The sequence below is a fragment of the Larimichthys crocea genome, chromosome XII (assembly GCF_000972845.2).
Source record: "Larimichthys crocea isolate SSNF chromosome XII, L_crocea_2.0, whole genome shotgun sequence".
NCBI classification, from domain to species: Eukaryota; Metazoa; Chordata; class Actinopteri; family Sciaenidae; genus Larimichthys; species Larimichthys crocea.
In genome coordinates this window covers 11,672,803-11,688,320 of record NC_040022.1, presented here as the reverse complement: position 1 = coordinate 11,688,320, position 15,518 = coordinate 11,672,803, and the positions used below count along the sequence as shown (strand labels likewise).

Sequence of the window (15,518 nt, the reverse complement as noted above, 5' to 3'; positions counted from 1 at the left end):
GCCAGCATCTCTTGGAAACGAGAGGAGAGTTACTTTTCAAAATAAAACAACGAGATGACGAGACAAAAACACAAAACAAGACATGACCTCAACGCGGTGTGACATGAGTCCCCTGTCATATAATGAAGACTGAAAGACTTTAGATTTGTAGATTTGTAGTCAATGCCTGTTGACAGATGCAGTTATTTTGTGCTCTGATGAATCCAATGTGAGTCACAGAGAAATAAACCATTATGCTACTAAAATCTGTTTCCATGGTAACACTTAATGACACCTGCTGACAAAAGATGAAAATGTAGCTTTGTTAACTGTGTTATCATTAATATAATAGTTTTGTTTCTTTATATTCCATTACCATGATTTTGTCTTGAAAAATGTCTTTGTGAAAAAACAAGGTGTAGCTTCATCAATCAAGTTCTACTAACTAGTCCCACCTATTATATCATCAGGGCCTTCAGCAACAGATGAACCAGACATCTATATGATTTATCTATCTGTTAAGAGTTAAACTAACCAAGAGAGAACCAACAACCATGAAAGTGTTAGAACAAACATTTTATAGTCCTGTTGTGGCCGGCTAGTTTGAAGGACTGACAAAACAACTGAGGAGAGTAACAAAGAGCTGTCACATTGATCAATGATGACTCCTGCTGATAAGCCATGAGATAGACCTTTATTATCCCAAAGGATTGTTTTGTGCAGAAGATGCTCTGTTTACACACTAAAATAAATATCATCATAGTAATGTACACACATCCACAGATCATGCTGTGTAAAATGTAAAAAAAATGTGATGATGTGCAAAACATTGAAACTGCATATTTAAAATAGCACAAAGACAACTTCAAATGTTGTGAGTGAGTGGTTGTTGTTGGAAACTGATATTTGGAATTTGATACCAGCAACATGTTTGAAAAAAGTTTGACAGTGTGAACAAGACAGAAAAAAGATGAAAGAAAACTCCTGGTGGAACATTTCACTATGAATGAGGTGAACTGAAAACAGGTTAGTAACATGACTGAAAGGAGCATCCAGAGAGGCTGAGTCTCTGTGAAGGACAGATGTGCCCAGGACTGCGCTGACAGATAGTAGCAGCAGTTTAAGAATAATGTTTCTTGATGTAAAATGACAAAGACTCTGCAGATTCAAAAACAAATACTTTATCTGAAATCTAACTCTTTGTCAAGTCTGTCTCTGTGAAGTCCAGACAACTACTGCCCTCTGCTGACAGCCCACACTTCACACACCTGTGGTTCAGTTTAATAGCACGGTCTCTGCATCTCTCAGTAAAGATGAACGTAAGAGGATCAGGGTACAATTTCTGCTCAAGAAAATAACATGTACAGTATTCCTCTCTTCTCATACTCATAACAGTGTGTATTCTGTTGTGCATTTTGTCTCCCACTGAGCCTTGGATGAAACCTCATGCAGGCACCTTACAGAGGAAAAGACAAAGAATGTGTTCTTGTCTGCAGCTATTCTAAACTGTGTTTCTAAACCTCACCTCCCACACACATTGTCATGGCCACGTCTGCTTCATTTCCCTCTGTCTCCTGTCTTTGTGCCTATATGTTACATTCCCTCACCTGTCCACCAGTTTCCCTCAGACCTCGACATCATGATGTCATCAGCCAGCATGACCTATTATCATCCTGAGATTGATCCACAGGAAGTGTTCAAACAGCTCCAGAAACACAAACAGGTATACACAGAAGATTTACAGGATATGTGCTGAATCACTATATTTAAATGTGATAATGTATGTGTGATTTGGTAATGGATATAACATATATGGTGATCTAATGAGCATGAAAGTGTAGGAAATTAAAGAGCTATGCTTTGAGCATGTAAAAGACCAAGCCAGAGAGAATAGCCAGTCCAGAACCATGTGGAGAGAAGTACTTCAGATCCTTCAAATATAAGGTAGAAATTGGTGATCTGAACCTATTTTTTATTCAGGTGGCATAGACATTTTTATGCCATGATCCAAATGTGTTTTCCATTATGAAGAAATATATTTGTGTGTTGATGTTTATCAAGATATCAATGAGGATGAGTTTTCTTGATATGTGAAGTCTCCACCACTTCCACTGTGGAGTCAGGACAGTCCAGGACAGAGCTGGACCTCTTCACAGTTTGTTGAGTCTTTTCCTGTCTCTCTCTATGTGCTTCATCTTCCACAGCAGACAACTGTATAGAATGTGTAATGCAGACCCCGCCACAGTGTCATAGAAGGTTTTTCAGAGTCCTGCACCCTCCAAAGGACCTCAGTCTCCTTGGTAAGAGGAGAGATGACCCTTCTTGTACAGGACGTCTGTGTCCAGTCCAAATAGCCCTAGACCTCAACACATTCCACTAACAGTGACGTCTGCAGAATATTATCATACCACCTACACTACATTACACATTCCTTCTGATTTGAGCACCCAGGCTTTGTTTAATACTGATGGTGTTGTATTGGATACATTAAACTGAAATATGTTTTGGAATACAAAAAGTGCACTCTTCAAAGAGTCTAACATCTCTAACAGTAAGAGCTGGACAAGGACAGGGTGTATTCCTGTGCTGTTGTACTGGATTACATTCAATTGTAGTACCTCAGTGTATGTAATCACTCTCTCTTTTCCCCGTCTTTTCCACACTGCTCTACTCCCTGTAAGGACAGGGACGTGCTAGCGTGGGACATTAGTAGCTTATTCCAGAAATTAGATTAAATGAGGATTGGGATCAAGCACAGTCGTCGTCAGATTAACCCACTAGGTGGCTCTTATTTTAACATTATTTGAAAATGTACATGACAAAGATCACAGAACACATCTTATAACACACCTTCTGCTGCTCAAGATCAGCTGACCAGCTCATCAATTTTGAAGTAAGACATTGAGTGAAGTGCATGTGGACTGTCGGCCCTCTGCATGGGTAACTGGTTGTCTGAGTCTACGTGCAAACACTTTGGCCTTCATCACAAACTGAGCTGCATCTCTACATAATTCGAATGTATCATTAGTTTCCTGAAACGCTCCCAAATCACATGACCAGGCCCTGAGCACGTCATAGGCTACAGCATGGAGAAAGATCAACTCTTAGCTGCTTGTAAGCAGCCACCAGAGGGCAACAGAAGCTGAAGGATGGAGATGTCAAAGCAGACTATGATGATATTTCACCATGAATAACATCTCTGTCTTAGTTTTGGAATTTTTGTCAACACACATCAAACCTCCACTGTGAACATCAAATGTCGACCTGTGTTTCCTGAGTAAATCACTCAGTGATGTTTGGATCATACACAGCTGGTTGAAGGCTTTTCTTGACAATCAGACACAACTGGAATCTACTCAAGTTTCTGAATGCATTCATTGGAGGAACATGATCATGGATATCATAAAAAGATGATGGATCAAAGATCAAAGATTTACAGCCGCTCTTCAAACTTTGCTCCTTTATTAGATAACTGTTGATAAGAGAAGACTTTGTGCACAACGAGGAGCAAAGTCTGACTCTTCAACTGCTGCACGTGCACATACTACATATAAATGAAATATAAAGTAAGGCTGTGCATGTCCAGTCCGCGTGCACAGAGCAGAGCTGCTCTACTATCAGTGGGCGGAGTCTGGAGGGTGGGGGCCAGCCCGGCGCTTTTAATACAGATGCGCTCCTCCGTGCGCCCTGCGTTCAGCGGCGAGCGAACAAGGCGCAGCGGTGAGCACGGCAGAGCGGACAGCACCATGACTGCAACCGACAACACCTACGATGTGATAGTGGTCGGCGGAGGAATATCAGGTAGGTGAACAGCAGTAAAGTTCACTTCGCAGTGCAAAGAGGCAAACTATAAACTGAAAGGTGGAGATCGGGGATGTAGCGGCCGGTGCCTTGTGGAAGGTGACCACACAAACTATGGCACGGAAGCTGCTCGCTTTTTTGTTGTGCAGCTCATTCATAAACTCCTCTGAGAATTAGAGACTTTTATTTTGGCAGGAGGCGGCTTTTTTCTCTCCGTAATGAACCGTGTGTTCTGTCCGCGCTCACGTCTCTTCCGTGAGACTACACGTCTCCAGTCAACCGCTGCACCACCACAGCGCAGCACAGCCTGTTGAGTAACAGCTTATCAGTCAGGACATACTTTGTGTCAACCAACACAGGCAGAGAAAGGAGGGATGGACACGTGACTTACTGTCGATGTGTTTTTATGTTGTCTGTGAACCAATTAGAGACGAGCTCTGACACTGAGGATGAATTTATTTAGTCTATCAGCAGCTGCAGGGCCGGTTTTAGCTATGGGCAATGTGGGCGACCGCCCAGGGCGCAGTCTCTGTGAGGGCGCACGAGCGCCCGAAAAAAAAACAAAACCTCGCAAATTTTCTATACCGCTCATGGGGGGGTGGGGGGTCCGCCCAGGGCGCAAATGTGGCCAGAACCGGCGCTGAGCAGCTGGTTTGCAGGGTGCTGCCATTGCTTCTTTTGCATGTTAAAAAGGCCTGCAAGCTCATTTTTATTGTGTGTGTGTGTGTGTGTGTGTGTATGTGTGTGTGACTGTGTTCAGTGTTAGTTCATCAGAGAAAACACAGAGTCCTTGACAAAGACACAGACTTTCTGATGGGAATACTAAAGGCTCTGACCTGACATCACAGACTGCTGTTATCTCAGAAGACTTAGTCCAGAAAGACACTTTCCTGATGATAAAAACAGTCTACAGTTGTGTGGTTGGAACAGAATAATTAGGTAAAGCAAAATGGTGTTACACTATTGTTTCCTGCAGCTCCACACCTTTTCAGACGCAGCGTCTCTGACTGCTGTGAGTGCTGCTGCAGACGAGCTGTCAGTCTTGTTGGTGCCAAGTGCAGCAGAAGGGTTTACACATCTGTCAAGTTATAGTCTTTCTGTTCCCACCTCCTTCCTTTTTCTGTTAGAGTGACAGATCAATGGTGTGCATGCCTGGCTGCATGTCGTCTGTCTGTCAGACTGTGAAGAATTTGGGTCAGTGTCAGTTCAGATCGCAGCCAAACAAGCAAAACAAATGCTACAGAAAAGTAAATCTAATAACACTGGCAGACAGCCCACCGCTGGCTTTCTCCTGTGCAGGTCTCCTCCCTCGTGTCACATTAGGGTCTTGTAATTACACCATTTGTTTACCGCTGCCCTTTACTGGGTTGCAATGAGGTCCACATATAACAATCACTGTCCAATCAAAGGACAGATGAAGCGAGGGGGAGGGAGTACTCTTTTCTGTCTTTGCTTGTCTCTATCTCTATCACACTTTCTCCTGAGATGTGTGTTTCTCCATTCACCTGCAAATGCACTTGTCATTTTGTTGCCTGCCAGCAAATTTCTGACCCACTGCAATTTCTGAGGAAATATTTAACACTTGTGACAGCCTGTCATAAAACCAGCAGCAGAGAGGATGTCAAGGAAGAGGGGGTAGGAGAGACAGAGGAGGGGAAAACAGAAATAATTGGGAAGAGAAGCAGCAAACCACTTATTCTTGTTTTGACTGAGCTAGGAAGCAGTGAAGGATGCAGAAAGATCAAAGTGTCTGAGAATTCAGGAAGGGAGAAAGGGAAACAGGGAGAGGAATGGGGAACTTGAGGTAGCTATGGAAATGGAAAGAGGAGAGAAGCTCTGAAACACAGATTGCACAATTAAGTGGTTAATGTGATTTATTCCTCATGACTTGACTCTACATTGCTGTGCAGTCCAACACACTTGTCCCTAATAAACTGTGCAGGTGCTGATATAGAGAACAGGGCTGCACTTTCTGGACTGTGCGCCAATATACGCTGCTGGATCCCTCTCCTCCACAGAGCTTTACCCAGAGTGAGCAGTAAAGTGAAACAACTATAAAATTACAACATGCTTAATAGAAATGGCAGGCAGGTCTCCTGAGGAGAAAGGTTTGTTTTAAACTTTGGACAGCACATTTTCTTGTCAAATGGCCAATGAGCAATGTATGTGCGCGCACACACACACACACACACACACACACACATAAATAGCTGATGATAACGATGAAAATAACTTATAAATGTTGCAAGAGAGAGAGTGAATGTATAATAACCTGTAATCTGCTATTCTGTCTGTCTGTCTGTCTGTCTGTGTCTGCTGTAATCTGTCTTCTTCTTTCTGTGCAGTAGCACACCTCAAAGATCTCCTGCTTCATGAAGGAACCATAGCAATCCTCTGACATTAACAAGTCATGTTTTTCTGCTGATGGTCTATGGCCATATCTCTCAAGTAACCTTGAACATATCAAAGTTTTGTTCATCAGGTCTTCATAATTAAATAATTCATTTACACTCATCACTGAATTTAAATCAGTCTATAGCATCTGTTGTAGGCCACATTTGGTCTCTACCTGAACTGAAGCATCTGCAAATTCATTTCATATCACATCTGTTATGATCCATTCAAATTTAGATGAATAAATCATAATTTTTCTTAAAGTGGAATTTCACAGAGTAAGCCTGCAATGAATAAACATCAGTCCCATCTATCGTCTCATCTATCGTCTCATCTATCTAAGTTTTTGTGCACTGTAAGTGTCAGTGTGCCTGATGTGCTCCATTGTTCTTCTGGTATCTAGAAATCTGGTAAAAGCCATGAACAGCAGCTCTAAATGACTTCAGTAGCAGCATACACACACTTGCTTATAAGTGTCAGTCCTCACTTCTCTGTTGACCTTTTTTATGTCTTCTTCCTCTTTGAAAGTCACACAGTATGCTTCAGTCTCATGAAGTAACACCCCATACTCCTCACTCAATCCCATACTACATTTCACATGCACCTGTTGACTCTGCACAATACAGCATTGGTTAAAATTAACTCACATCATGTCATAACGCCCCTAAGGCAGCATGAACCCTTAGCTTCTCTGACAGCTTGTATAATTACCATCAACATGGCTGCAATCCTAGAGCACCACTTTCTCTGTCCAGCTGTGCAAACAAGACAAGCTGTTGGCTTGCCAAATATAATCATTAGATGGACAGCATGTGTGTTTCCATATGTAATTTTCTGCACGCCTGCACCTCTGTGTTTGTCTTGTGTGTGGCAAGTAATCTCAGCTGTATTAATCTCATAAATGATGACAATGACTGAAAAAAGCACATGTAGCTGATGGATGTTTGCATCTCTGTGTGATGCAAACCTGAAGACAGGTGTTCTGTGGGGGGAAAGAAATGTTCCTTTTCTCTTCAGTGTTTGTCAGGCAAAATGACTTACAGTACATATCTCATTCACACACATTCATACACTGATGGCATTGGCTGACATGCAAGGTGCCAACTGCTCATCAGTTTGAGGAGCTAACCATTCATACACATTCGCACAGCCTTCAGGAGCAATTTGGGCTTCAGTATCTTGCCCAAGGACACTTCGACGTGCAGACTGGAGGAGCCGGGGATCGAACCGCATATTTTTATTTAGAGTGGATGATCCGCTCTACCTCCGAGCCACAGCCACCCCGTTAGAATGATTCCCAGGAGGCACACTGCAGGCTGGGCAACTCCATTGTTACACTCCAGCCTAAAGATTGTGTAACAATGATAATTGTACATCCCTCCCATAAAATGGGAAGTTGTCATATTTGCATTTTTCCCAAAACATAGACCCTCTTTCCTCAACCAAACATAATCATATACCAGTTATCTTCAAGGAAACTGTAACATTGTATGTAGCAAATAAAGCAGTTTTCATCTAAATAGAATATTTACTGGTTGTTTTCACTCTGTCTGGTCTATCTCATGTCTCTCTGTCTGAATTTCAAGCCACTGCGTAATTGCTTGTCAGAATTGCTCCTCAGTTTGTTGCCCATAAACAGCCAATCAGTGTCTCCGTGCTGAGAACTTGAGATAGGGAAAATGTCCTTGCTGCGTGTTTTGTAAATGTCTTCCCCTCTGGATCAATATGGAGCCTTTTAGGGCCCTGATTCAAGTGGCTCACTTGTCACTCAGCTGGTATTGGATTTTTTGTTTGTGTTCCTGTGAAAACAACACTTTGCTGAGGTGCAAACAGACACACAACTATTACACACACAAGTAAGTTTTAAAAGAAGAAAAAATGTCAGCATGGCATCCAAATGCAGAATCCTTCGAGAAGAGAGTACAGCAGCTATCAAGAGATTTGTTGAGAAATCTGTTTCATTAAAGATTTATGGAGGTCAAATGTGACGCCTCTCTCAGAGAGCATGGTGTTTCATGTTCAGCATAGTGACGCATGTTGATTTGATTTTGACATGCAGATTTTGTCATAGTCAAGACTTCTGAACTACATCCCTCATGTGAAAAGCAACCTACTCATAGTGAATTTAATCTGTTTGTGAAATATGGAGCGACTGCCAACGGCTGTTTAGCTTAGCCTAACATAAAAACGTGAGCTAGCAACATACAACCACAACTTTTAGACTAAATTAATTAATCAGATAAATTGTGTTAGTGAGCTTTAGATGGCTGCAAGTGGCTCATAGATTGGTTGGTAACATTTGAACAAATGAACACAAAAAGATCATTTTGTGACCTGGTTAAAGCTATTGCATCTTGTCATGTACAAATCATTCATGAACATACATGTATCATATTATTATATTAATGTAAGAACAGACACAAAGAAGAAGTGTCATTTTTGAATTCCTAGTACAATCTGAGCTGCAGGGACATGGCAGCTGTTATCTACTGTGGGTGATGCCTGCTAATGCGATTTGGACAACTGTAAATGGCAAATGTTGGGAAAAAAAGATAGCAAGAGCAATTATAAGTGAAAAGATGAACGACAGGTGGTAAGCCAGAGGTGGAACAAGGCGAGTCAGACGAGGCAGAGGCAGGAAATGGCCCAAGGACTTTTATGGCCAGCAATGTTTAAAAATGTAAAAAAAATGAAATTCACACTCACTGTGTTTACAACCTGACTAAAGCTGCAGTGTATCCCAGCATGCAGGGTCAGATTTGGGCACACCCTGGACAGTCAGAAAAACTAAAAAATATAGACAAAGAGACACATTGACACATACAGGGCTGATAACTGTTTTTAAAATGCTCTCTGTTATTACATCAGATTAACCTCTTCACTTTTTGCATTACTATTCATAGGGATCTAATTCTTGCATGATTAATCTCCACAATAATTCATATGGAAATGACTTTGTTGTGTGGATTGAGAAAAGAGTTTTTATAAAGTGTCTGGCATGATAAAGTAGTGTAGCAGTGCTGTGACTCTCTTTGGTCTATGTCTAACCTATGGAGCCAACATGGTCCATCACTGACAGCCATCCTCCATGCACTTTTAATAGTACGAAAAATATCTTCTTCTTCTTCTTCTTCTTCTTCTTCTTATTATTATTATTATTATTATTATTATTATTAGATTTGACTTACATAATAAGCGCTGCTACCTTACATGTACCTGTACAATAGGGAAGCAGCTTTGGGCAGGGATGCTTTTAGAATGTGTGTTGTACAGTATTTGGTGAGCAGTGTGTTTCATTGCTGCTGCAATGAAAGAATTTCCCTTCTGGGATCAATAAAGTACTATCTATCTATCTATCTATCTATCTATCTATCTATAAACACATGCACACACACACACACATACACACACACACACATACATGCATACATACATACATACATACGAATCCAGTGTGTTCCTGCCAAGTGGCTCCATCTTAACAATTACTGTTGTCAGGGAAACAGTGTCTGCCCCTGTCTCTTTTTCCAGCACAGAGGGCAGAAGATGAAAAGGAGTGTGTGTTTGTGTGTGCGCGCGCGCGTGTGTGTGTGTGTGTGTGCATTTGCATCTGTGTATCCATCCGTGTATACTATAGTACTGTGGATCTGCACAAAAAAACCCACCAGAAACTCCTCAATGTTGAGTACCTTCAGGTCAAATGCATAAATAAATTTACATCTGAGACTATGGCTAAAGAAAAATCTTCGTCAGTTTTTCTTTTAAACATCTCAGAGAAAGCAGACAATTAGGTCAACCAAAGCCCCAAGGTGCTGTGTGCAGAGGAGAGAAGAAGAGAAGAGAAGAGAAGAGAAGAGAAGAGAAGAGAATCAGCAGAGAAGGAGAAATCAAAAGAGATAAATGAGAAGAAAATACACAAAAGAGAAGCAGAGAGATTAATGCAACTGCAGTGGTGTGAGAGTCAGAAGAACAAGTTAACCTACATTACAGCAACAAACAGTTTTGAATGAGATTTGTGCTCATTTGTCTTTTGAGCTTCAAATACTGTATACAGCAGCCTTTAATTGCAGAATTCACTAGCACAGACCACACCATCAACAGAGATATGTTTAAATGATTTGTTAACAAATGAAAGATTGTGAGTAAGGCTTGAACTCTTGAACTTATTTGGTCTGTTTGCGGCAATGAGGGGAAAATATTCAGTGAGGGGGAGGCCAAGTGTGATGGAACCAGAATCAAGTAGCCACTTATCCAGACTGAGAGAGGAAGGTTCTTGAAAACACTGAGCGTTGATTGAACTTTGAAGTGAACATGGGAAAAAGCTGACCAGATTTAAGGTTTTGGTTGGAGAAGACGCTAATGCCGCTAAGGTAAACTTGCTGGTATGTGTTTTGATGCATAGAAGGAAGAATATGTTGTACTTGTCATGAAGGCAGCAGCTGAGTTCTGCGATTTGACAATCAGGGGTATTATGGTAGGATTAGGATGAACGTCATATGGAGAAACCAGTATTGGTGGTTATCTGCTGAGAGAGGCAAAGCCTCTGAACTTCCAAAATGAGAAACAGGAGAGAGAGTCAGCAGTGGCAGTGGAGCATAGAGAATATATTGGTGTGCAACGGAGTGTTAGGTAGTGCATAAACAGCATGATGGAAGGGATATTGGAGTGATGCATTTGCTGAACCATTTGGGGCCTGAACAGCTTCTAGCTTTGCTGTTATGGGTACGTTTTCAAATTGCCCTGGACCATTTTAGAAACCCCCAAAGTCAACAGAAGGAGCAGTGGTAGTGTAGAGATGGATGCCGTGTAAGTAAGACATTGTTCATTGTAGAAGAAGATTGAGTCAAACACGGAGGCAGGTTAAGGATAATGGTCATGCAGTAGTAGTAGTAGTCTAGTGGGTCTGCTGGCGTGGGTCAGTGGAAAACTTTGAACATGGCCATCCTGAGTTCATCTATGTTCAAGATGAAGGTGAGTGGATGGATGAATTAGTTGTCCACTTTTGTGAGTGTGCTCGAGGTGACGTTGTGTGATTTTGATTCTGAAATATGAGCTCGAAAAAGGAGGAGGTTAGGAGGGTTTAAAGGGATGTCAGAAGTGGTACAGTTTAGGTGTGGTTTGCTATAGCACTTAGTAAAGTTTTTAATTTGTGTTCTTCTCTTTAGATTAGATTAGATTTGATTTGATTAGATTAGATTAGATAATACTTTATTTATCCCACAACGGGGAAATTCACTTGTTTACAGCAGCGAAAAATAGAATCAAGGAGGGAAAAACACAAGTGTACATATTTACAAAAGTACTAAAGTAGAATGTGCAGATTTAAGAATGTGCAGATTTACAAAACAAGTACTTAGGTAGAACATAAACTAAAAAAACAAAAACAAACAAGAACAAAAAATAGCAATAGGACATGAACAGGAGACTACAACATGATCAGGTGCAGGTGTTGTAAAGTCTCACAGCAGCAGGGATGAAGGACCTGCGGAACCTCTCCTTCTTACAGCGTGGGTGTAGCAGTCTGCTGCTGAAGGAGCTGCTCAGAGCCCCCACAGTGTCATGTAGGGGGTGATGCTTAGCTAACATCCTCCTCTCATCCACTTCCTCTGTGGAGTCCAGAGGACAGTCCAGGACAGAACTCGCTCTTCTAATAAGTCTATTGAGTCTGCTCCTGTCCATGTCCGTGCTGCCCCCTCTCCAGCAGACCACAGCATAAAAGAGGGCCGAGGCCACCACAGAGTCATAAAAAGTCCTGAGGAGAGCCCTGCATACTCCGAAGGACCTCAGCCTCCTCAGCAGGTGGAGACAACTCTGGCCCTTCTTGTAGAGAGCATGGGTGTTGTCAGTCCAGTCCAGTTTGTTGTTGAGGTGAACACCCAGGAATCTGTAGCTCTGCACCACCTCTATGTCCGATCCCTTGATGTTCACCGGTGTGAAGTGTGATACTTTCCTCTGGAAGTTTACGATCATCTCCTTCGTCTTGCTCGTGTTGAGCTGAAGCTGGTTTAGCTCACACCAGCTGACAAAGTCCCTGATGATGGTCCTGTATTCCAGATCGTCCCCCTCAGAAACACATCCAACGACGGCTGTGTCATCGGAGAACTTCTGGATGTGGCAGTGGGCGGTGTTGTGGGTGAAGTCAAAAAACATGACCCTCACAGCGCTCCTCCTGTCCTCCAGGTGGAGCAGTGATCTGTGCAGCAGGTATAGTACTGCGTCATCCACCCCGATTCCAGGCTGGTAAGCAAACTGCAGGGAGTCCAGCTGTGCGCCCACCAGCAGTCGCAGGTGATGTAGGATGATCCTCTCCATAGTCTTCATCAGGTGAGAAGTCAGGGCAACAGGCCTGAAATGGTTAGGCTCCTTGGGGCGCGGCGTCTTTGGTACCGGGACCACACAGGAGGTCTTCCACAGGGCCGGGACCTTCTCCAGGCTCAGGCTCAGGTTGAATAAGCGCCTGACGATACCACAGAGCTGGTCAGCACAGTCCTTAAGTAGCCTGGGGCTGATGCCGTCCGGGCCTGGGGCCTTCCTTGCCTTTTCTACCACTCCCTCCCAGTTTTTCAATTCCTCTGACTGGTCACCCAGGTAAACACCTAAATACTTAATCCCACTCTTCAACCACTTAATACCAGCAGGTAATTTAGGCTAATTCCTCTGCCATTCCCCTACTATCAATGCCATACTCTTTAAGTACTAGCTATCTTCTACTTCTATCTATCGATCTACTATCTATCTATCTATCTATCTATCTATCTATCTATCTACTAATACTAAACACATGCACACACACACACACATAACACACACACACATACATGCATACATACATACATACATACGAATCCAGTGTGTTCCTGCCAAGTGGCTCCATCTTAACAATACTTTGTCAGGGAAACAGTGTCTGCCCCTGTCTCTTTTTCCAGCACAGAGGGCAGAAGATGAAAAGAGTGTGGGTGTTTGTGTGTGCCGCGCGCGCGTGTGTGTGTGTGTGGGTGCATTTGCATCTGTGTATCATCCGTGTATACTATAGTACTGTGGATCTGCAAAAAAAAAACCACCAGAAACTCCTCAATGTTGAGTACTCAGGTCAAATGCATAAATAAATTTACATCTGAGACTAGGGCTAAAGAAAAACTTCGTCATTTTTTCTTTTAAACATCTCAGAGAAAGCAGACAATTAGGTCAACCAAAGCCCCAAGGTGCTGTGTGCAGAGGAGAGAAGGAAGAAGAGAAGAGAAGAAGAAAGAGAGAAGAAAGAGAAGAGAAGAGAAGCAGCAGAGAAGAGAAATCAAAAGAGATAAATGAGAAGAAAATACACAAAAGAGAAGCAGAGAGATTAATGCAACTGCGTGGTGTGAGAGTCAAGAAGAACAAGTTAACCTACATTACAGCAACAAACAGTTTTGAATGAGATTTGTGCTCATTGTCTTGAGCTTCAAATACTGTATACAGCAGCCTTTAATTGCAGAATTCACTAGCACAGACCACACCATCAACAGAGATATGTTTAAATGATTTGTTAACAAATGAAAGATTGAGTAAGGCTTGAACTCTTGAACTTATTTGGTCTGTTTGCGGCAATGAGGGGAAAATATTCAGTGAGGGGGAGGCCAAGTGTGATGGAACCAGAATCAAGTCGCACTTTATCCAGACTGAGAGAGGAAGGTTCTTGAAAACCTGAGCGTTGATTGAACTTTGAAGTGAACATGGGAAAAAGCTGACCAGATTTAAGGTTTTGTTGTGGAGAAGACGCTAATGCCGCTAATGTAAACTTGCTGGTATGTGTTTTGATGCATAGAAGGAAGAATAGTTGTACTTGTCATGAAGGCAGCAGCTGAGTTCTGCGATTTGACAATCAGGGTATTATGGTAGGATTAGGATGAACGTCATATGGAGAAACCAGTATTGGTGGTTTCTGCTGAGAGAGGCAAAGCCCTGAACTTCCAAAATGAGAAACAGGAGAGAGAGTCAGCAGTGGCAGTGGAGCATAGAGAATATATGGTGTGCAACGGAGTGTTAGGTAGTGCATAAACAGCATGATGGAAGGGAGGGGAGTGATGCATTTGCTAAACATTTGGGGCCTGACGTTCTAGCTTTGCTGTTATGGGTACGTTTTCAAATTGCTGGACCATTTTAGAAACCCCCAAAGTCAACAGAAGGAGCAGTGGTAGTGTAGAGATGGATGCCGTGTAAGTAAGACATGTTCATTGTAGAAGAAGATTGAGTCAAACACGGAGGCAGTTTAAGGATAATGGCTGCAGTAGTAGTAGTAGTCTAGTGGGTCTGCTGGCGTGGGTCAGTGGAAAACTTTGAACATGGCCATCCTGAGTTCATCTATGTTAAGATGAAGGTGAGTGGATGGATGAATTAGTTGTCCACTTTTGTGAGGTGTGCTCGAGGTGACGTTGTGTGTATTTTGATTCTGAAATATGAGCTCGAAAAGGAGGAGGTGTAGGAGGGTTTAAAGGGATGTCAAAGTGGTACAGTTTAGGTGTGGTTTGCTATAGCACTTAGTAAGTTTTTTAATTTGTGTCTTCTCTTTAGATTAGATTAGATGATTTGATTAGAAGATTAGATAATACTTTATTTATCCCACAACGGGGAAATTCACTTGTTTACAGCAGCGAAAAATAGAATCAAGGAGGGAAAAAACACAAGTGTACATATTTACAAAAGTACTAAAGTAGAATGTGCAGATTTAAGAATGTGGCAATTTACAAAACAAGTATTAGGTAGAACATAAACAAAAAACAAAACAAACAAGAACAAAAAATAGCAATAGGACATGAACAGGAGACTACAACATATCAGGTGCAGGTGTTGTAAAGTCTCACAGCAGCAATGAAGGACCTGCGGAACCTCCCTTCTTACAGCGTGTGTAGCAGTCTGCTGCTGAAGGAGCTGCTCAGAGCCCCCACAGTGTCATGTAGGGGGTGATGCTTAGCTAACATCCTCCTCTCATCCCACTTCCTCTGTGATCCAGAGGACAGTCCAGGACAGAACTCGCTCTTCTAATAAGTCATTGAGTCTGCTCCTGTCCATGTCCGTGCTGCCCCTCTCCAGCAGACACAAGCATAAAGAGGGCCGAGGCCACCACAGAGTCATAAAAAGTCCTGAGGAGAGCCCTGCATACTCCGAAGGACCTGCCTCTCAGCAGGTGGAGACGACTCTGGCCCTTCTTGTAGAGAGCATGGTGTTTTCAGTCCAGTCCAGTTTGTTGTTGAGGTGAACACCCAGAATCTGTAGCTCTGCACCACCTCTATGTCCGATCCCTTGATGTTCACCGGTGTGAAGTGTGATACTTTCCTCTGGAAGTTTACGATCATCTCCTTCGTCTTGCT

The 15,518-nt window shown here is 42.5% G+C and overlaps 1 protein-coding gene across 1 annotated transcript in view; it reads left to right on the top strand.

Annotated features, from left to right (window-relative positions):
- The first annotated feature begins 3,665 nt into the window (after positions 1–3,665).
- Positions 3,666–15,518, top strand: part of mao (monoamine oxidase) — a 36,688-nt gene continuing 24,835 nt past the window's right edge. The window contains exon 1 of the mRNA XM_019268299.2: positions 3,666–3,780. Coding sequence (XP_019123844.1) covers positions 3,726–3,780 — 55 coding nt within the window. The 5' untranslated portion in view covers positions 3,666–3,725. The remainder of the gene's footprint in view (positions 3,781–15,518) is intronic.